The 22,677-nt window shown below is 31.1% G+C and overlaps 1 protein-coding gene across 1 annotated transcript; it reads left to right on the top strand.

Annotated features, from left to right (window-relative positions):
- The first annotated feature begins 12,722 nt into the window (after positions 1-12,722).
- Positions 12,723-21,997, top strand: LOC105127397 (respiratory burst oxidase homolog protein A-like). The gene is made up of 14 exons (XM_011028667.1): positions 12,723-13,904; positions 14,106-14,265; positions 14,732-14,780; positions 15,432-15,545; positions 16,854-17,276; positions 18,510-18,896; positions 18,978-19,073; positions 19,231-19,346; positions 19,700-19,867; positions 19,981-20,140; positions 20,304-20,501; positions 20,603-20,731; positions 20,924-21,002; positions 21,089-21,997. The coding sequence occupies exons 1-14, from the start codon at positions 13,244-13,246 to the stop codon at positions 21,196-21,198; spliced, it is 2,850 nt and encodes a 949-aa protein (XP_011026969.1). The 5' UTR covers positions 12,723-13,243; the 3' UTR covers positions 21,199-21,997.
- Positions 21,998-22,677: the final 680 nt, after the last annotated feature.

The following is a 22,677-nucleotide window of genomic DNA, read 5'->3' as shown; positions in this document are numbered from 1 at the left end:
GTGTTTGCTTGCATGGGTAAGAGTGGACATGCCAAGGTGAGTCGAGATTAGATGAGGAAGAGGTCATTCAAGCTTGGATTTTGCCTAGGAAGTGCAATACATCCACCAGGTAAATAGGTTATTTTTGTCCTTAGAAAACATGTGTCACCCGCACTATTTTTTTTTAATGTTTATAAATTTATTTCATCAAGATTTTTTTAGCAATCTCAAGTGTTATTATTGAAACTCCATGCCTTTTTTTTATGCCTTCGTGGTCACTTTTTTTTTTCTTTTCTCTTTCTCCTATTTTGTTTTTTGTGCAATTTATTTGTCTCTCTTTTTTTTTTCCACCGTTAGATCATTTTGTTTTTCTCTAGCCATTTTGACCTTCATTAGATATCCATAAATAATCTTGTTAATAATGCAAAGATGTTCAATTTTTTTTTTGGAAGAGATGTACATTTCAGTTTCTTTATAATTCCTAGCAGTTTTGGGGAGATATTTTTTTTAATTTTTTTATGTGACGTCAATATATAAAATTAATTAATTGTAAATTTTAATTCGTTCTTGTTCTTAATTTGATATATCCTTTTTTCAACTATTTTTAAAAAATTAATGGTCTCACATGCAACATATGATAATTTTGATATAAATATGTAAAAATACCCATTTAAGTTAATGAAATAAATACTCCTTTGAGTAAAAAAGAACTGATTTTGTGCCCGTTGCGATGATTTTCATATATAACTGAGCTTACCTAGGTTCAAGTTCCAACCACCAATACATGTTACAAAGATAATTTAATCAATTTAAATAGAAATCAATCGTGCTATGAGTATTCAATTTTAACGAAATTAATTTGCAGGAAGGTATATTACAGAATAAGAACAAACTAAAAAATTATAAGTGATTGCTTTTTTTTTAAGGATATAATTGATAAATTATGTAATAAATAAGAGCATTTTGAAAAGTTTGCCTTAAGATCAAACTTTTGGGCTGAAGAACTGGGCCCTCTATAAATATGGACTGGCAACCAAGCTTTTTTCAGAAGGGACTTCTCTCTACGTAGCTCATAGCATAACAAAGGCTACAAAAGCTTTGACTCGCATAAGGAAAGCGGACTTCCTACCAAGTAAAATTGGGCCATCCTCTGGGCTTTGTTCCAAAGGGATTTTCAACCTCCTTTGTTTGCCCAGTCTATGTGTAAATAGGGATCTATCTCTTTCAGTCTGAGCTCCATTTGTAAGTCCAATCCATGGAGAATTTCCTTGTCATTTCTGTTCATTCTGACAAAAATGTACTTAAAATTTCAAATACGAGTTATGACTCGCGATGCGTGGTATATTGGATAAAATTTCTTTTGAACAGAAAATGTCTGACATAACTTAAGTTATTTTTAAAATTATTAAAAAGATAAAAAATTTAATGGAGTATAATTTTCAATTAAATAAATATTAAAAAATAAAACTCAATTTAGATGATTTTAAATTAGATTTGGGGTTAAGAAATAAAATTTTTTATTTATAAATACTATTCTATTAATAAAAACATAGTTTTAAAAGCCTAATTGCAAAAAGTCCATATCAATATTTTACTCATATTGTTATCTCTATAAATTAAATATGAAAAGTTAAACAAGTGGTGATTATTTTGTTGAGATGAGATTTAAAAATTCAAAGAACAAAAAAAGATTCGAGATTCATGTTAAAGGTTTTAATAGTGCTCACAACCAAGCTTTGAGGAAATGCCAGGAGTTGATAAATCAAAGGCAACACATTAAAGTTGCTTATGTTGGAATTTTAAACCGAGTTCGGAGAAATTATTGAACTTGATTGACTTTAACTATTGATTAATTATATTCACTTTCTTTTATGTCAAGGATTAGCTTCTCATGATCATGATGAATCCAAGGATTCAAAGAATTAAGAAAACTTTCTTAAGCTTCTATGGTTTCTTGTTGATCATAATCAAGAAATCAAAGATATTGTTTTAGATAAATCTCTTTATAATTTAAAAATTATGGCTCATAACTTTCAAAAAATTATTGTGAGTGTTGTTACAGTAGGAACTACCAATATCATCTTGAATGATCTTGGTTATAAGTTCTTTGCTATTTTAATTGATGGATCTCATGGTATATTAATTAAAAAAAAAAATTCTTAGAAAGTGAATGATTTTTTGATGTTTGGTAGTGTCTTGGAAAATAAATTAGAAAAAAATATTTTTCAGTGTGTGGTTATTTTATAAAAAATAAGTTGGAAAATAACTTACTAATGTTTTATTTTTTTTCAAGTTTATTAAAATAACGAGGAACAAATCTCACAAATTAAAAAGTTGAATAAAAATAAAATTGAAAAAAATATAATTTCATAAATTATCTCAAATAAAATAAATAATAATCAAAATAATGAAGATCAAATCTAACAAATAAAAAAAAGATGATGAAATTAAAATACTAATAATTATAATTTCATAAATTATTTCAAATAAAATAAGTAATAATTAAAAGAATGAATATCAAATTTGATAGATAAAAAATTTTAAATAAAAAAATAATAAGAGAAAAGAAAATAAAAATTAAAAAAATTAAGAACTAAATTTATTATAAAAATCAAATTAAATCAGATTTTAGGGAAGAAATTGAAAAAAAATTCAAATAAAATATATATCAATTAAAAGTTTGAGAATTAAATCTGATAAAATCAGTAAATAATATGATATTTTTAATTTTTTCACAATTTTTATAAAATATTTCTTGTCCAAGATAAAAAAAATACTTTCTTGAAAATTAAGCTAAATTTTTATTTAACTGTAAAGTGTTTTCTATTTATTAATTTTTTTTAATGATAAATAAATATAAATAAAATTTAATTTTTTTTAAAAAAAAAGCAATTTCCAGACGAATAAACACCCATTAATAATCAACTTGAAAGCTGAATTTTTTTTTTCAACTTATCTCGTGCACAATTCTTTTCCCTTTCTATGATTAAACCAAATTGAAGTTCTACCACTTAAATACGCAGTCATGAACTACGTGTTGGTTCAGCGACACGCTTTGAGTTTCCAACACCGAAGAACTTTCAAACGTGCAAGACAAAATGCCCTCCTGAAATGACAGACCAGATTGTTTATACATTACATGTGGAAACATCGCCCATAAAATAGGATTGAGTCAATTGTTATTATACTTTTATATAATCGATCCTCGATTAAAAATACATTATTGCACAGGTATGTTGGGTTGTGGTTGGCCTTTATCCATGAGAACCTGTAAATACATATTATTATTATTATTATTATTATTTTGCAGGGATTGTTTGGAGAAGAATTTTCAATTTGGTCGATTGCATAAAAAAACTGCAGCGTTTGATTTGTCATGCTAACAAATTATACTTTGTAACTCGTTGCACAGACCAATCTTACTGTTTTCGTCCACACAAAAGAAATTCTCAATTTGAGGCCGTTCACAGCTTAATCCATTCGGCGAATGTAATTTTAGATTATCTTGTAAGGTATCTTTTACTTCTAAATATATTAAAATAATGTATTTATTATTTTTTAAAATTTATATCAAAATAATTTAAAAATATTAGAAAAAATATTTCTAAATAAAAAAAATATAATTTTAAGCTTATAATATGTTAACCGTAATGCCAAACACATAATGTAAAACACATATATATATATATATATTTTTTTTTAATACCATTTCATTCCCCCGAGTCCTTTATTTTTCTATTAAATATGTGTACATTTTAGTAAAACAATGTACCAATGCACCAAAATTTGGCACTTCCCCCCTGCATTCCCATTTCATATGATTAATTAATGCTTTTACACAGATTTTTTTACGAAGTCCATGCCTGCTCTGGATATTACTCCATCTATAATTGTACAAATGCTTTCGCCACCTAGGAATGGCGACTAATTCCCTGAAAGGTCTTCTGCACTTGGCATGGTTGACCAAGCACGCGGAGTCAATAAGACCACTTTTGGGCTCAACTACAGGCTCACAGCTAATCCTACCTACTCCCTGCAAGAAAAAACAAGGCAATAACATGGACCAGTCACTACCTCCAATCTCCATGAATCTTCATTCTTCATTCTTTTTTTTTTTTTCTTCATTCTTCATTCTTCATCGAGAGGGATGTGCAGAAAGTGGCCCTTAATTTCACTCGTCATACTATTCATTCAACTAGGGTTCTGATTTTCTAAATTTTACCAGCCCCCAATTGTCAGCCACTAAAACATAAGATAATCCATATTTTTGCCCCTACAGTATCCTATAAATAAATCAACTAAAAATTGATCTCATATGAAAAAAATCTCACAATAGCATTTATACAATTATTAAGAATAAAAATAATTAAAAAATAAAGTAAAAAACAAATATAGTGAAAAAAATCATGGAAAAGAAGAAAAAAAAAATCTTACCTTAATGTAGTTGTAAGTGAAGCTAAGGAGAGAAAAAAAAATCTGTAAAGCATATTAATTAAAAAAACTAAGAGAATAAAGGAAGGAGGATGAAGAAAACACACCCAAGCATGGAAGAGAAAAGAAGAAAATGAGGAGAGAAGAGAAGAAAATAGATATTGATGTTTTTTACATGTAGTGAAGAGGAAGAAGAAGAAGAAGAAAAAAATTAGTCTATTTCTTGTGAAATAAAGAGATTTAAGCTTTTTATTAGGATATGTTAGCGACAGTTTTATGGACGAATAATTAAATATTAATATTTTTTAATTATGCTATTTGTAATTCTATCTATAATTTTTAATTTAAATTTTTAATTTCATAAATTTTTTTCAGAAACCGCCAACAATCACCAACTATTTTTCAATTCGTCGGTGATTCTGTTTATAATATTTAAATAAAAAATTTAAATTAATTGAATTTTTTAAGAAAACCATCAAATAACACCGATGATTTTTCAATCTGTTTGGTTTGGTTTACCAAAGAATTTATTTGTTTATGCAATGCAATTATAATTGTATTTGTTTTTCCATTTTAAAAATATTTTTCAAAAAATTTTAAATTTTATTTATTTATTTATTTAAAATTAATATTTTTTGATATTTTTATATTATTTTGATATACTAATATAAAAATAATTTTTATTAAAATAAAAAATATTATTTTAATATATTTTTAAATAAAAAATACTTTAAAAAATAACCATCGTCGCACTTCCAAATATCCTTAACATTAACATGGTTCTCCATCCATTGACTCCGAGGAAGGATGATGAAGAAAACACACCCAAGCATGGAGGAGAAAAGAAGGAAATGAGGAGAGAAGAGAAGAAAATAAATATTAATGTTTTTTACATGTGAAGAGGAAGAAAAAGAAGAAGAAAAAGAAAAAAAAGAAAATTAGTCTATTTCTTGTGAAATAAAGAGATTTAGGCTTTTTTTAGGATGTGTTAGCGACAGTTTTATGGATGAATAATTAAATATTAATATTTTTTAATTATGCTATTGACAATTCCATCTATAATATTTAATTTAAATTTTTAATTTTATAAATTTTTTTCAGAAACCGCTAACAATCACTGACTATTTTTCAATTCGTCGGTGATTCTATTTATAATATTTAAATAAAAATATGAATTAATTGATTTTTTTAAGAAAATCATCAAATAACACCGATGATTTTTCAATCCATTTGGTTTGGTTTACCAATGAATTTATTTGTTTCTGCAATGCAATTATAATTGTATTTATTTTTCCATTTTAAAAATATTTTTCAAAAAATTTTAAATTTTATTTATTTATTTATTTTAAATTAATATTTTTTAGTATTTTAATATTATTTTGATATACTAATATAAAAATAATTTTTATTAAAATAAAAAATATTTTAAAAAATAACCTCACCACACTTTCAAATATCCTTAACATGGTTCTCCATCCATTGACTCCGAGTAGTTAATGCAAACTAATTAATGCCAATCCAACTTTATGAAATGTTTTCTGGGGGTATTAAGAATAGCTAGCTAGCTACTTAAAGGTTCGTGGCCATATTGAAACCGTAGGATTAACATCACAAGAATTAAAATACATGAGCCAAAGTAGAACATTATTGAACGTATAAGGGTTAAAGTATGGTTTATTCAATATTGAAATAATCGAGAGGGTGTAATGGTATAGTTTTCTTTGGAGCAGAACAGTCTATAACTGCCACCACTATAAGATAATATAGCTTCTTGATAATGGATGGCAATTCCATCTTAGAATCGAAGAACAATTAAGTAATCACAGGTAGATCCAATTTCTTACAATATCTTTTATTTATTAATCAAAAACTTGACTGGCTAGGTCATTTTGACCAAGATGCGTATTTTGTAAGCTTCAAACAAGTACTATATTAGCATGGCAGTCCAGGACCTTTACTGGAATTTGCCTACTTTTGTATGCATGCGACCACGATACAGGACACCACTCCAGAGCTTTCCCAACTCTCGTTTGTTGCTGCGACAGTATTTAATTTTTTTAAAAAAACTTTATTTAAAAATATATTAAAATAATATTTTTTTATTTTTTTAAAATTTATTTTTTATATTTCTACATCAAAATAATAAAAAAAATTAAATAAAAAATTTTAAATAAAAAATTTAAATTTTTATAAAATTTTGTTTGGGTTGAGATCCCAAACACTGCCAACATTGATAAGATGCAGGGCATTAACTTTTTTAAAAAAACATTTGTTTCTTTGTAAGATTTTTTTATTTAATTTGACTCCCGGCATGTGATGTATATAAATAGTCATGTGAAAGCAGTCGTGCTTTGATTGACATCTTTATGTTTTTTTTAAAGTGGAATAATATTTTAAAAAAATTTAAATTTTTTATTTTTATTTTTACATTTAAATTTATTAATTTTTGTTTTTAAATGATTTTGATTACTTTGAAAAATAATCACTATAGCAATATTAAATAAGTTTTTAGTGGTCATTTGAAATTGCATTCCAAACCGTGTTTCTATAAAAAATATTTATTTAAAATTATTTTTTTATATATATCGTATTTATATAAAAATATAAATATTTTTTTATTTAAAATTATTTTTTTATATATTTTTGAATTATTTTTATGTGTTGATATTAAAATTATTTTTTTTAATAAAAATTATTTTAAAAAATAACTATTATTACATTTTCAAACTATTACGAGACTCAACATCATCTAAAAAGAATGAATTTACAGAACTAGAGCACTAGGAAGTCATGAGTTCTTCAACATTATCTACGAAGAATGAATCTACTGAACTAGAGCACTAGGAAGTCATGAGTTCTTGTTTTTGGTATTAACTGTTAAAGTTTTTTTCTTCTTTTTGTCCAATTTTGATGTATCAACACCGAATCTTTTGATCATGTATGTTCTAGGAAAGCAATTCACAGAAGAAAATATATCTACAACAACAAAAAAAAACCACGTGATCGATTATATAGAATTTGAATTCAAAATAATGATGAGGAAATCAAGTACCACCAGAAAAAATCTTAACATAGATATCACTTGTCTTAAACCAAACCAAATATCAATGTAGATATCTCGAATCTTCACTAAGAGGACACAAAAGAAAAGAAAAGTCCGTCATATATTAATTGCTTTCGGTTCTTTCAATGATCTAGTTACATTTTATCTTTTAATTTCTTGGATAAACATGAACCAAAATGATAATGAATTCAAATCTAATTATATTAAGCATCAGAAATAAAATATGCTACTGCATAAATGTTATTATAGTTCAAATAGCCTTCTCTTTTTACCTTGTAAATTATGTGGCAATACATAGTAATGGTTGGGGAGGGAGCAACCGACGAACATCAAAACAGAGGAGGCCGAATTACACCAATTCTTGTACAGGAGTTGTTGGGCAACCCATGGCCATGGTACTATCATTCGGCTTTACACGTAAAAAACTCCTAGAAGTCCACCTGTTCACGTCAAACCTGTCCCTCCAAAGTTTGGAAGCAAAGCAAGGATCTCTCGGGACCTAGAATAATAATAATAAAAAAAAAAAAACTAGCAGTAAAAAAGAAGAAGAATAGGGTGTTTACCAAGGATTTCTCAAGTTCTATTGTTTTCTTTGATAAAAAAATAAAAAATCAAGTTGGGTTTTCGATGTTATTCTGCTATACAGTTTAATTCAGATGGGTTCAAAAATTTCTTATCATGTCATTGATTTTGTGACTTCAAAGCGTCGCTGAGCACTTGTATTATAGAGATCATCCTGCGCCCCATTTTTCTCGTGCAAACCAAGCTGGACAAAAACAGTCATTTTCCACAAGAAGTCTGCATTACCATGACATTGCTGCTCGCCACTCTTTGCGTCACAAATTCCTTTGTCCAGGACTTTACATAACTTATTTTAATTTTTAATTTTATGACATTGTGGCACAAATGTCATAAAATTAAAAACAGTCTAAAGTAATTTATTTATTTTTTGTACTGATGGCTGAGATTTGAAGTACAATCGAGAAGTGCAATCTCTTGTACTTAAAGATTTGGTACTTAGTACTGTATATCATGGCATGAGTCAGGAATGTTCTTGTTACCAACTGGCGCATGCTTCTAGTCAAGAGAGTTGGGCGACCACGAATGACGGCACAATTCGCAGCAGGCAAGCCCTCTGCATGCTAAGCGTTAATCTCCGATGCAAGCCGCTACGCGTCATAAAATTGTTGGGTGGAAAGATTTCTTCTGGTGGGTGAACTCCTCGTAGCTTATGAGTCGTGGACAATCTCCCAATCATATGTAGCAAATATTTTATGGTCAAACAAAGATCAGCCTAAAAGAACCTTCTGTTTCAAATATAATTTAGCAGTCATCAATGGCGTTATTCACTCAGCAAAAAGCTACTGATGATGATAAGATACTGGTTGGGCTGCTGCCCGGTGAAGTTTTTTTAATTTTTCTTTTTAATCACAAGCTAGGGGTCATGAGAACTCTACTTGGAGATGTAATACGTTTTGTCTTTTTTCTATTTTTTTTCATTTTTTCCACATATAAAATACCAGGTTTTAATAAGAGAAAATGAGATTTTCTCCAAAAAAATACAAGACATAATTATTACGTAAAAATATTAAATTGATTTTAATATTAAAAGGTTTTTTTAAAGAAAACTGTTATTCATAAAACAATCATCCTAAAAAAACCTCAAATTTAGTATTGAGTTTCAAGCTTTATCACCTATTGGTTAGATTAACTATTGTTTTTGAAAATTGGTTTGATTAACATTGTTAAGCATTACTATTTGGTTTGGTGCGAAAGGTGCATTTTTTGCACGGTTCATTTTGTGTAAAACATCCATAGATATGGTGGACTTTTAATTAGAGGTTGGTGGGTGATGTGTTTGTCATGTGGGCATATTGCTTGTCCAAGAGTGATTATAGATGCGAGCATTTTTTTTATTTTTTTTCTAGTGTCAAGAAAACAAGGGGAAATTAAATCACTGCAGGTTCTTCATGACTTTCCGATTTCAAATTTAAAGATGACCACACAGTTTTTGATTTGACCCTAATAAAATATAGGCCGGTTGAACATTAATAATACACATACATGCTTTAATCTTTTTTTATTATTATTATTTATTAATATAAATATTTTGATTAGTTTGTGTGAAAATTAATTAAACTTATAAGTCTGTAATTTTCCAGTAATCCTGGGTTTTGTGATTAGTTTGTGTGAAAATTTCTGTAATTTTCCAGTAATCCTGGGTTTTACAAAACTGAAACTAGGGATTTTTACAAAATAAATCTAGAACTTGATTAGTTGAACTACATCTTTCATAATTTATTTTCTTGTTTTTTATCTTTGTTATTTTTAATAATTAAAAGTAGTTTATTTACATTAATTAATTTTAATGTTGAAAATAGGTATCCAAGCACACTAGTATTAATCTATGGTATTAGCAATTAATTAATTTGGTGTTGCTAATTTTTTTCCAATATAGACTACAACAGCGCACCTACCCTTATTAATCAGTTTGAGTGGTTATATTTGAATTAATCGTGTTCTAAAGTTGGTTTTAAAAGTTTTAAATTCAACTATCCAGTAAACCAAACCCATAAACGTTTCTCAGCTAGAGAGCTAATTACCTATGAGTTGGGCGTGGCTTGATTAGTTTTTATATTAGAACTCTGATTATTAATGATACGAAAACTTTTGTTACCATGTTGAAAAGAAAAGGAATAAGCAAGGGCGGGCAAATCTCACAAAGCTTATAATTACAGCTCTTACTGTAGCAGCATTATATATGCACGATTGAATTATAAGTTAAATTATGAGTTTTTATGTATTAATATTGTGCTAATTAAATTATGTAGATATAAGCGAAAATGCAATGAATTTCTACATTGATGATTTGGGCAGGATTTTCCGATTTGTCTCTCACATGCATAAAATAATATAGATGTTGAGGATACTGGAAATCTTAAATGATAATCTTTAATATCTATATATTATCATATAACCCGCTATAATTGTTTATATTATCTATAATTTTAATTAATTGTGTATTATATTGGTTTGGTGATAAAGGTATTTTTAGATTAGCTTGTGCATCTTTGGCTCGATAATAAAAATATCATTGAATTAGCTTTTCATTCTCACACAAGAGAACATCTATCACCAATAAACATAACACTCGAACTAAAAAAACCACAATTTAAAAAGAAAATCAACAAGGTCCCCAGCTAATACCTATTTAAATTATTATTTTGGTTGCCGTATATGAAGCTGATAGTAAAAGCTAGCTTGCTAGCTAGCTAGATCTGACACACAAGATCCCATGCGTGTCTCAGATTGACAGAATTTCAAATGCTATGATTGTTTGCAAGCACTAGCGGTCCATTAGGAAAGCCAAAGCATGGACGTGTGCGCTGACATTTTGAGGGCGCTGGGGTTCAACGACCGCCCCTAGCTATCCCTTGTTTGATCGATGTTGCCTCAACAAACCTGTCACCCTAATTCTAACGCCTACATCTATAGACCCTTCAAGGAATCTAGTTCGCTAGCAAGGTATTTGTTAGGGTAGGACGTATTGATTAAAAAAAAAAAAAACAAAGTATATGGCAAAATTAGTTTGTATGCACTCACATGACACCATGGACAGCAAAAACTAAGTTAAATTAGCTCATGAGATTTTTACTTTAAATTCTGACATTTTGTGTCTAAAAAATGGTGTCCATGACAAAGAAAAAGATTGTTTAAAAATATTTATTCATTGTGGGCTTAAAGATTCTTGAGTTTAAAAAACATGTAAATTAAGAGTTTTTTAAAATAAGTTTATCATAATTTATTTTAAATAATATTTTATATTAAAGTATTTCATTAAAAAATAATTTTTAACAAAATTTTAACCCTAAAAACAATTGAATCCCACTTTTAAATTAACCCTAAACCTATTCATTAACCATATCTTTCCAAACAAATTTCTAACGATAACTAATGCTAAAATAATTGTCGGTTAGAAAGCCTGTAACTCTATCATTATATTGTTCAAGGTCATAATCATGTATATGATGACGTTTTATAGCGTACAAAAGAAAGAAGAGTCGGTAAATTGGGGGGGTTTTCACCGCTTATAGGCCCACACACGGGCTTGTCAAAATTTTGCATTTGTGCTAAAACTTTTGAAGCTGGCAAATCTCAAGCTGTTCCATGCAATGAAATATATATTTTTTTGAAAAAAAAATGATGGCATTGCCATTCTCATAATCAATAATATTAGAGATATAATTTTAAAAAGATATAATTTCACTTATTAGATTTTAAATTTATTTTTTAAAATTATCAGTTCGATTCTAATAAATTTTAGAGTCATTAAAAATTTATATAATTATTAATTTTATGATTTGTAAAATTATTTGAGATATATCTAAATTAACTCAAATACTAATATTAATTAAAAAAATTAAAAATATGCTATGGATAAAAAATGATACAAGAGCTCACAAGAAAACACATGCTTGATAATTTCCTAAACCAGCAGAACACAGGCGTTCTACCGTTCTATTGTTTCTTGATTTACATCAAAGCAATTACCTTTTTTTATCTTCGAAGAGAAGGTCTCAACTCAACCAAAGACATTGCTGAGCCTCGCAACATCTAATCAATCAGATTGGGCCTGGTCAAAGCCCAAATATCTTTTAATACCAGGTTAACCGATAATAGAAAAATGAAATCCCGATTTTGAAATATGTTTAAATTGTCCCGAAATCTCCGGGGTGCCTCTTATAATGTCATTATAAAAATCATTTTCAAAACTTCCGTGTCCATTTCGAAAGGGCATCTCACAAGATTATTTTATCTTAACCAAAAGCATTTTTGGAAGTTTGGAAAAACAATCGCTTTTTAAAACAGTTTGAACAACAGTTTTTTTTTTTTAAAAAAAAAACAAGATTCTTATACATAAGAGGTACAGATTTTGGATTTGAAGTTCAAAAATATTTTTTTTAAATAATTTTTAATATATACTTTTTATATCGATTTGATATATTCAAAACAATAAATAGTTTTAAATACTAATTTCTCAATAAAACTAAGGAATTTAGGAAGAGGGAAACTTTCATAATCATTATCTACCCCCCTGTTGTGATGTTAGATGGAGTTGACTCTAAAACAATCGCAAAAATCGAAAACCTAAAACGGGCACCAACACCACAACGTAAAAATATATATTACTCTCTCTGCCTCTCCCTCGCTCTCGCCCTCTCGCGCCCACACGCATTTCCAAGGCCTCCGCTTCTCTTTTTTATTCGGAGCTACACAGCTCTTCTTTTTCTTCAATGTCTCGAGTATAAATGCACGCGTTATGCCAAAAATAAATAAATGATCACAAAAACAGAAAAGAAGACTACTTTTACTGGCTAGCTCGAGCATAAAAGAGAAAGACAAAACCATTCCTAGCTAAGTGGTCACAGAGCACTCAAGATACAATCCCATTTCTGTATCGAAATTCTCTCTCTTGGTCCCCTGCATTTTTAGCCCATTCTTTACACAGACACACCCATAGAATTATTAAAGCTTGTCTTTTTCTTGCCTTTTAGTTCTTCAAATCCCCTCTCTCTCTAGAGGGAGAGATTTTTTTTAGTTTATCTCTCTAGAAGACCAGGAGGAAACACAACACTCCGCGTATTTATGCCTTCTCCATTAGATTCCCAACGCGTTCTTCGACGACGACTACTTATACTAACATTTCCTCTCCTCCTCCACTTCTTTATTACTTCGCCACTCACCTAAAATCCATTTCATCTAAAATCAATGAGAGCTTCATTGCCTAAACACGAGCGGAGATGGGCCTCGGACACGCTTCCCGGCAATGCAACAATGAGTACAGGAACATCGCCGGGAACTGAGTCCGGCGAGGAGTTTGTTGAGGTGACACTTGATTTACAAGGCGATGACACGATTGTGCTTCGTAGTGTTGAGCCAGCAACATCAACGGTTATCAACATCGATGATGTTTCTTTCACTACTGGTGGTTCTGTGTCTGCTGGAGCTGTAACTCCGGTGTCGAGATCGCCGACGATCAGGCGGAGTTCGTCGAATAAGTTATTGCAATTTTCTCAGGAGTTAAAAGCTGAAGCTGTAGCGAAAGCTAGGCAATTTTCGCATGAGTTGAAAGCTGAGTTAAGCAGGTTTTCTTGGAGTCATGGACAGGCAACTCGTATTTTATCAGCCTCGGGAAATAATGGCGGTGGTGGTTTTGAGTCAGCTTTAGCCGCCCGTGCTTTGAGAAAGCAGCGAGCGCAGCTGGACCGGACTCGGTCTGGTGCTCACAAAGCCTTGCGTGGATTGAGATTTATAAGTAAGAACAGTAAAAAAACTAATGGCGTTGATGCATGGAGTGAAGTTCAAAGCAATTTTGAAAAACTTGCTGAAGATGGTTATCTTAACCGGGCCGATTTTGCACAATGCATAGGTTCGATTCTCTCTTGACTTTCTATTTTCTTTCTCTTGGTTTTAGCGAAAGCAGCTAGCTAGCTTTCAAAGCACGAACTGAGTCTACATTATTGATTTTTTTTCTACTTGGATTTCAATATTCATGGATAAAAAAGGCAACAAAAGTACTGAAGATTTAGTTGTCTTGGAAATTGATTTTTGAGATTTTTGTTTTGAAAAGGAATGAAAGATTCGGAGGAGTTTGCTTTGGAGCTTTTTGATGCACTGGGAAGGAGAAGAAGATTGAAAGCGGACAAGATTTGTGGAGATGAGCTTTACGAGTTTTGGTCACAAATTACCGATCAAAGCTTTGATTCTCGACTCCAGATCTTCTTCGATATGTACGCCTTATTACGGACTAGTGTATAATAAAATTAAACTTAATTGATGACTTGTTTTATACATTAATTAATTCACCTTTTTCCTTTTCTTAAAAAAAAAAAACAAATATTGCATGTTAAATATCTCACTCTTATCTGAGATCATGCAAGAAAAGACATTGATGGACGAAAACCAGCATGGTTTTGGTCCATCGGAACCCGGTTTGTCTCTTTTCCGAACTCTGTACTAGAAATGATAAAAAAAAGAGAGAGAGAGAGGATGAATTTGTATTTTCCTCCAAATCCCAATTATTGAAAAGTGATTATACAATATTTTCTGCCATGATTTTTATTTTCCTCGAAACCCCAATTATTGAAAAAGTGATTATACAATATTTTCTGCCATTTTTCTCTTCTCACTATCAAGTAATCTTGAATTAGCGGATAAACTCGGTGATAAACAACCTTTCTGTTGTTATGTTTACAGGGTGGACAAGAACGAGGATGGTAGAATCACAGAAGAAGAAGTCAAAGAGGTACTACAAATGAATTTAAGAAGACATTATAATTAATCATGTCTCTCTCTCGAATTCAATTAATTTAATCTTAGCTAGTTACATTGATTAAGTGCTTAATCTTGAAGTAACGTGCATGAATTAGCCAACAGCCTGTCAAATTATTGTAGAAATAAAATAAGAACCGACCTTCCAAATATGAGGCAGAAAAAATAAATTAAATAAAAAACAGATAATCCTTTATATCATGAATATTGCCTAAGCTCTTTAGTTATAAATTAAGATAGCAGGCTATATCAATAAACAGGGTGTCGTTTTTTCTATTAAAATAATCGCTGAAGTAGGAGAGGATTCGGTGACCCTAAATTTATGAAAATTCTAAAACTAACCAACCCAATAGAATAGACATGATTCAATTTTTTCTTGATCTCTGACGCCATTCCCACGTTCTCAAGCTTCTTATGAACGGGGCCTTTCTTAGAAGAGTTTCAGGTTGAGAGACGGCAACCTTCTATATATATATATAGTACGATTTTCTCAGTGGGGTTGTTGGGGGCCTTTTGGACCATCTGCCTTAATTTGCATGAAAAGCTGAAATTAGTGACCGTCAATACTGTTGTTTTCAATATTATATATTCATTAACTTTATAATTTCTTTACATGAATTGGTAGATTATCATGCTAAGTGCTTCTGCAAATAAGTTATCAAGATTAAAAGAACAAGCAGAGGAATACGCAGCTTTGATCATGGAAGAGTTGGACCCAGAAAGATTTGGCTACATCGAGGTGCGGATCCTCTTTAATTTTACTGACAGATGAACGCTAATGTTTTTTTTTTTTCCTTTCTTTTTTCATGCATGTTTGGTAAATCCCATGAAATACTATAGCGATTCTAGAATCAATTAGGTGGGCTTAGTATAATATTTATCTTCATTATTTTCATACCGGGTTCCAAGCATTATTTAACTAAATTTGTTTAATCAGAGTCAAATTTGATCCCTTGTCTTGTTCTGGGTCAGAGGGAAAAAAATAATAAAAAAGAGGCACAGCTGTTGCAATTTTATAGCAAAGTCCATTGTTAGGCTCAGGCAAGAGGGCCTAAATTCACCAAATCTTGCCGGGTCTCGATGTTGTTGAACCGTACTCGAAGAAAGAATGAGAGAAGAAGAGAGAAATGGCAATCGTTTCTTCGAAATGGCACAACTAATTAATCTGGTTAAGCAAGCTTATTTATATTGAAGAATATTTGTGGTAGTTGAACAGCTCCATGGCTTTCTTTTCCACTTTAATATGCACGTCTGTTATAGCATAGAAGACTTTTAAGTGGAGGCACGCAGTTTCCGAGGCACAGCTGGTTCAGATGTTTTTAAGACCAGTACTCACATTAAAAAAAAAAAAAAAGGTTGTCCATCATGTAATGATAAATTCAACGAAAAAATTAACGTGAATGGTCATCGTCGAACACAGTTGTCATTGTCACCAACTAGCTCAAGATTTTCTTATGGGTCTTTCTTCAATTTGGTAGCGTAAATATTGATTCTTTATCCAATAGGCTTTCGAATTACGTATTGTCATTGCTTTTGTTGTCAAAATGGAACGAAACTTTTGTAGATTTCCAAGAGCATGAACCTTTACCACTCCAGATTTTATATGGATCCTAGAGACTGGCTCGGATGGTAGGACAGTTTATTTCTCATGTTAGAGGATCGAGATTTTAAATATAAATAATTTATTCACGATCCAAGTAAGAAAAGAAAGGACGAAGGTCGGCGTAAAGCTAAATAAACAAGTGTTATTTTTCTGTAAAAAAACAAGTGTTATTTACTGTATCGGAAGTGCCTTGATGATCTGTACTTTTTTTGAATCTTAAAAAATGATATTGATGATCTGAACTATATTATTCCTGCCACAGTTTGAACCTGACCTCTCAAGTAATGCTTAGCCTTCACTCATACATAAAGCATTACGCGTGCTCCACTCTGCATCAATTATAGTACCATGATCAAGATTCTCTTTTTCATTTTTTGTCTGACTCCACTGCTGGTGATTTTGATGCAACCTTGTTTTCTTGTTGTTGCCGAAAATGATATGTAGCTATGGCAGCTAGAAACACTCCTCCTACAAAAGGACACGTATCTGAACTACAGTCAAGCTCTGAGCTACACAAGCCAAGCCTTGAGCCAAAATCTACAAGGGCTAAGAAAGAGGAGCCCCATAAGGAGAGTGAGCAAGCACTGCGTATACTTTTTTCAAGAGAACTGGAGAAGAATTTGGGTTTTGACATTATGGGTTATGATAATGCTAGCGCTGTTCGCATGGAAATTCTTTCAATACAAGCAAAAAAATGCTTTTCATGTAATGGGTTATTGTCTCCTAACAGCCAAAGGAGCAGCAGAGACATTGAAGTTCAATATGGCTCTGATTCTCTTGCCCGTCTGTAGAAATACTATCACTTGGCTGAGGTCCACGAGGTTGGGTCCCTTCGTGCCTTTTGACGACAATATCAACTTTCACAAGGTATGTACAAGGTTGCCGACCCCCTCCTCTTCTTGTCTGTATTGCTTTTTTAATACGTTTACATCCTTTTAGGGTCCCATATAGAAGACTTTGCAAGAAAGTCAATATATTGGTTGATCTTAGCCAATGAAAATACAATGATTTAATTTTCAGTGCCTGAATTATTGATCCCGAGGGATATTTGCTATACTTCAACTGGCTGCAGTAGCTGCCAGCTTAAAGGCTTTCATATATACCCCTCTTTTTTTATTAAATAGTGTTAGCCACAGCGTATGAATTTTGTTGTCGAAGAAGGAATTTGAAAGAAAAGAACCAAATAAATCGATAATTTTGTATTGTTTTATTTAGTTCATATGTTTTTATAAATAAAATTATAATTTTTTAACACTCTGTAAAATTGTTTATTAAAATTGTAATTTCTTTATTTTTAAATAGATATTTTATTTATTAATACATTTGATTACTTATTTTCTTATGATTATGTTTTATTAATTACATAAATAAAATTACTTTTTCATTTTTTCATTATTATTGTTGTTGTTATAAACTATTTTCCAAAAAATTGATTACTTTTACTTTAAAAACAAATTATTTTATTTTATTTTTCATAAATAAATATTTATTTTTAAAAGTAATTATCTTTTATTAAATTATTTATTTTCATGCAACACCATCCAGCTTTATAAAATAGTACTTGTGTTGTCATTAATGGCCTGTGCTTTCCCGTAACCAAACATGTTCTCAAATTCGTGTTTGGTAACGAGGGCACTTCGTCGAAATGAATTACAATTTGTTCTCTCTTTTCATTTGGTTAAACTTAGGGGAGATGGGTCAAATCTAAAGGATTATTCCTATTGTGGGGATTTGATCTTCGTAAACTCTTGTCTTTCCCAAAGGGCTGCTACGATTTATATAATTATTAATTTTAAAGTATATGAAATTAGTTAAAAGTATGATATTAATAATTTTTTATTTATTTAAATTCTTATCAGTTAAAGGCTCTGCTTACGCTAGCTAAGACCCAAATGCTCCGTGTTCTATAAAATAAAAGAGTAAATTCATAACTAATTCAAAGCTATTTTACCACTGATAAAAGATATTGAAAATTTCTATCAATCTTGATGATGTACAAAATGACACCATTTAATCACAAAAAGATCTTTTTATATATATAAACTTATTTAATTACTTATGGTAAATCGCATTGATTTAATATTTCTCACACACATGCAGACCATAGCAGCAGCAATTGTAATTGGTGTGATTCTCCATGCTGGAAACCATCTAGTCTGTGATTTTCCAAGGCTTATAAATTCATCTGATGAGCAATATAGAGCATACCTGAGACATGACTTTGGTGAAAACAAACCTTCATATGCAAAACTGGCTAGAGGGGTCGAAGGTGTGACTGGAATCTTAATGATGATCAGCATGGCCATTGCATTTACACTTGCAACAAGATGGTTCAGGAGGAGCCTCATTAAGTTTCCAAAACCCTTTGACAGGCTTACTGGATACAATGCATTCTGGTATTCGCACCACTTGTTTATCATTGTCTACATCCTGCTCATCATCCATGGTGTATTCCTGTATCTGGTGCATAGATGGTACAAAAAGACGGTATGAATCTGAAATCTTTTAATGGAAGTGAATGTTTTTCTTGTTTGAGATTGTAAACTGCCGGCATTTTATTGCTTGCAGACATGGATGTATCTTTTTGTTCCAGTTTTACTATATGCCGGAGAAAGGGGGCTGAGGTTTTTTCGTTCTGGCTTCTATACTGTCAGGCTTCTCAAGGTATAAAATCCTGAAGACCTCTGTCATTTCAGTTCGATCTTATGGTTAATGTCTAAATGTTACCATCTTGAAAGAGCCCTATAAACTGGCACAGTACTTCTGTAAACTTTAGAACCTACTGTACTAGATTTTTGTCATAATTCTTTTTTTTATCCAGGTTGCAATTTATCCTGGAAATGTTCTCACATTGCAAATGTCTAAGCCTCCCCAATTCCGGTACAAGAGTGGACAGTACATGTTTGTCCAGTGCCCTGCTGTTTCTCTATTTGAGTGGTAAATCACTATTAATATCTCAACTCTCATGAAAATGGCTTTTTTGGTGGTTTAAAATACTTTCAGTTGTAGTCTACCAGAGAAAGGTGCTTGTAAAATACATCTAGGCCAACTGCTAGCAAGAAACTTGCTCATTTTGTGCTTATTCTCTTTATGGGATATGGTCATTATTTTGTATGATTTTTTTTTCATTTTCTGATGAAAGCTAGTGAAAAATAAATTTGATAGGAATCAGTATTTGATTTCTTTCTTTTGTAATTGATGATCGATTGATACCAACGGTTTCAGTTGGTTTCTTTGCTCTGATACCTGATTTTCTCCAGAACTCAGCATGCTTTTATTTTTCCACCCAGGCATCCATTTTCAATTACTTCCGCACCTGGTGATGACTACCTCAGTGTTCACATTCGGCAGCTAGGTGACTGGACTCAAGAACTAAGAAGAGTGTTCTCTGAAGCCTGTGAACGTCCTGTAGCAGGTAAGAGTGGACTTCTCAGGGCTGATGAAACAACAACAAAAAGGTACAGAATATGTATATGTTTCCCTTTTCTTTTCCCATTCCGGTTCTTTTTTTCCCCCTTTGGATAGCATTTTGTGATTATATTGTTTATGTAATATTCTTCTCCAATGACAGCTTGCCAAAGCTCTTGATAGATGCGCCTTATGGTGCACCGGCACAAGATTACCATAAATATGATGTGTTGTTACTTGTTGGTTTGGGAATTGGAGCAACACCTTTCATCAGCATTCTCAAAGATCTGCTTAATAACATTGTCAGAATGGAGGAGCAGGCTGTAAGTGACTAGAAACCTGACTTTCACTTTTCCAATCTGCATGTAAACACATGATCGTTCCTTTAATACTATAGATTCTGTATTGCGAACTATAGCAAATTTCCAGACTTAATCCATGATAATCTTCTAAATGCACAATCACGAGTCTGATTCTCATTCTCAGGATTCGGTCTTGGATATCAGTAGGACATCAGACATGAGCATCGGAAGCAATGATACATCAACCTCTAACAAAGTTTCACCAAAACGTAAGAAGGCTGTAAGGACCACCAACGCTTATTTCTACTGGGTAACAAGGGAGCAAAGTTCTTTCGATTGGTTCAAAGGAGTCATGAATGAAGTTGCAGAGCTTGATCAAAGGGTAATTAATGCCAACTTAGCTTGAAATTAATTAAATTACAAAAAAAATTCCCGTTTTGCTTGGTTTCCTTGATTGTTAACTTTGTCGTTGGACTATTCCAGGGTGTGATTGAGATGCATAATTACTTGACCAGTGTGTATGAGGAAGGCGATGCTCGATCAACCCTTATTACCATGGTCCAAGCCTTAAACCATGCGAAAAACGGTGTGGACATTGTCTCTGGCACCAGGGTAATACTAATTATTTTGTTTAGGCTCATTGCGTGTTCATGTTGCGGCTCGCATGTTATATCAGTTGGGCTTTTCCAAATTTTCTGACACCTTCAATTACACATAAATTACACTCTGTGCAGACAAGTGACAATAGTGGACTGAAATATTAGACCAAGCAGGTCTGCTAACAATTCCTCGTTTTATCATTAGGTGCGAACGCATTTTGCAAGGCCTAATTGGAAGAAAGTTCTTTCTAAATTATGTTCCAAGCACTATAATGCAAGGATAGGTGAGTATACCTTCTAGCGAACAGATTTTTTTAACAGAGAAAACCTATCCTCCTGTTCTAATATTATCGCTATGGTTTTGGAGCAGGTGTGTTTTACTGCGGAGCACCTGTCTTGGCTAAAGAACTAGGCAAGCTCTGCTATGATTTCAATCAAAAAGGTTCCACAAAGTTCGAGTTCCACAAGGAGCATTTCTAAGTGAACAAGGGTTGGTATATATATATTATTTACACCTTTTTTCCACAAAAGTCTTCTCCAACACCCTTCCCAACTGCAAAATAAGAAAATTTATAATAAGCCAATGAAGCATTGCACAATCTTGGGCAGAGAAGGAGAAAGGGGTGGAAAAAAGGCTATAGATGAATATGTGGTTATTTACTAGCACACCAAGCACAGCCACAAAACTTATTCTGGCTCATGAAATGGCAAGAGGTTTCAGTGATAAACCTCAGCCAGTTCAGAGTTGACATGTAGATAGAGGAAGTAAAAGTGGCATTGCTGAGATGAAGAATGGGTTACAGCTGCAATGGAGAGGTTGACATAATTTGATAATGATAAGTTTGCCATGCATGATTGTTAGACATTCAAAGGTGGACAGAAGAGGACAGTGTTGAAAGGGAGAGTCTTGAGTTAAGTTTGTGGACTCCGAAGGAAGGTGGGAGCATTGCACTTTCCCCTCTTGAAGTCTGTCCAGAGAATCCTTCTGGAATGTCAATGCTGCTGGGAGGAGTCAACCTTGTGAAATTGCTTTTGATCACTTGATTATAATATGCAAATTATATGTACATGATGATATTCATAGTTTTTTTTTTCCTTGTTTCTATAATATTCGAATTATATGTAGATGTTCAAGAGAGGAAGGCTACTAGTACAGTATTGAGGCCTACCATTGGAAGGTAAATGGGGTCCCTTCTGTTAGGAACAGAGTTTGTAGAGGTTGAAATTGTAACCCTTCTTTAGTATTCGAATGAAGTATTTCACTTATCGCTTTAGTTCTTTGATTTACTTGCCATTTTTTCTAACATTTTCCAAAAGTGAAAAAAAATGCTCAAGCTACAGTTTTTTTTTAAATAAAAATTTAACACTTTATTTATCAACTTCAATAAGTTTAGTTAATTTAATAATACATAAAAAAAATGTCAATAACAGTAGATAAAATGAAAAATATAAATAGTTGATAATTAACTATATAAAAAAAGAACTGTGAATATCATAGTCAAGAAGTGAATAAAAAAGCTTGTTATAGACTCGTTATCACCACCATAAAAAATTTGTTTATATTTAACTAATTAATTCAATTTAATTACAAAATATTAAAAAAAAAATTAATCTAACAAACAACAAAAAATAAAAATATTCAAGACAACTTAGTTTATTTTTAAAATTAATAAAAAATCATATAGAAAACAAATAAAAAAATAGCATAGCTCAATTTTCAACTAAATAAATATTGAGGGGTGAAACTAAATAAACATGAGTTTAAAAACAATGATAAGAAAAACAAAATAAACCTCGACATATTTTCTAAAACTATATTAATCTTTCAAATTTACAACTTGTAAAAATTTATATTCGGATTCAATCAAGAACTCAATTATAAATTAATGTAATGTTAAAGAATAAAATAAAAAAATTAATTTAAAATATTTTTCAAAATATAAAAATTAATAATAAAAA

This window comes from Populus euphratica, unplaced genomic scaffold (genome assembly GCF_000495115.2).
Source record: "Populus euphratica unplaced genomic scaffold, PopEup_1.0 scaffold7.1, whole genome shotgun sequence".
NCBI lineage: Eukaryota > Viridiplantae > Streptophyta > Magnoliopsida > Malpighiales > Salicaceae > Populus > Populus euphratica.
This window is presented reverse-complemented; position numbering and strand designations above follow the sequence as displayed.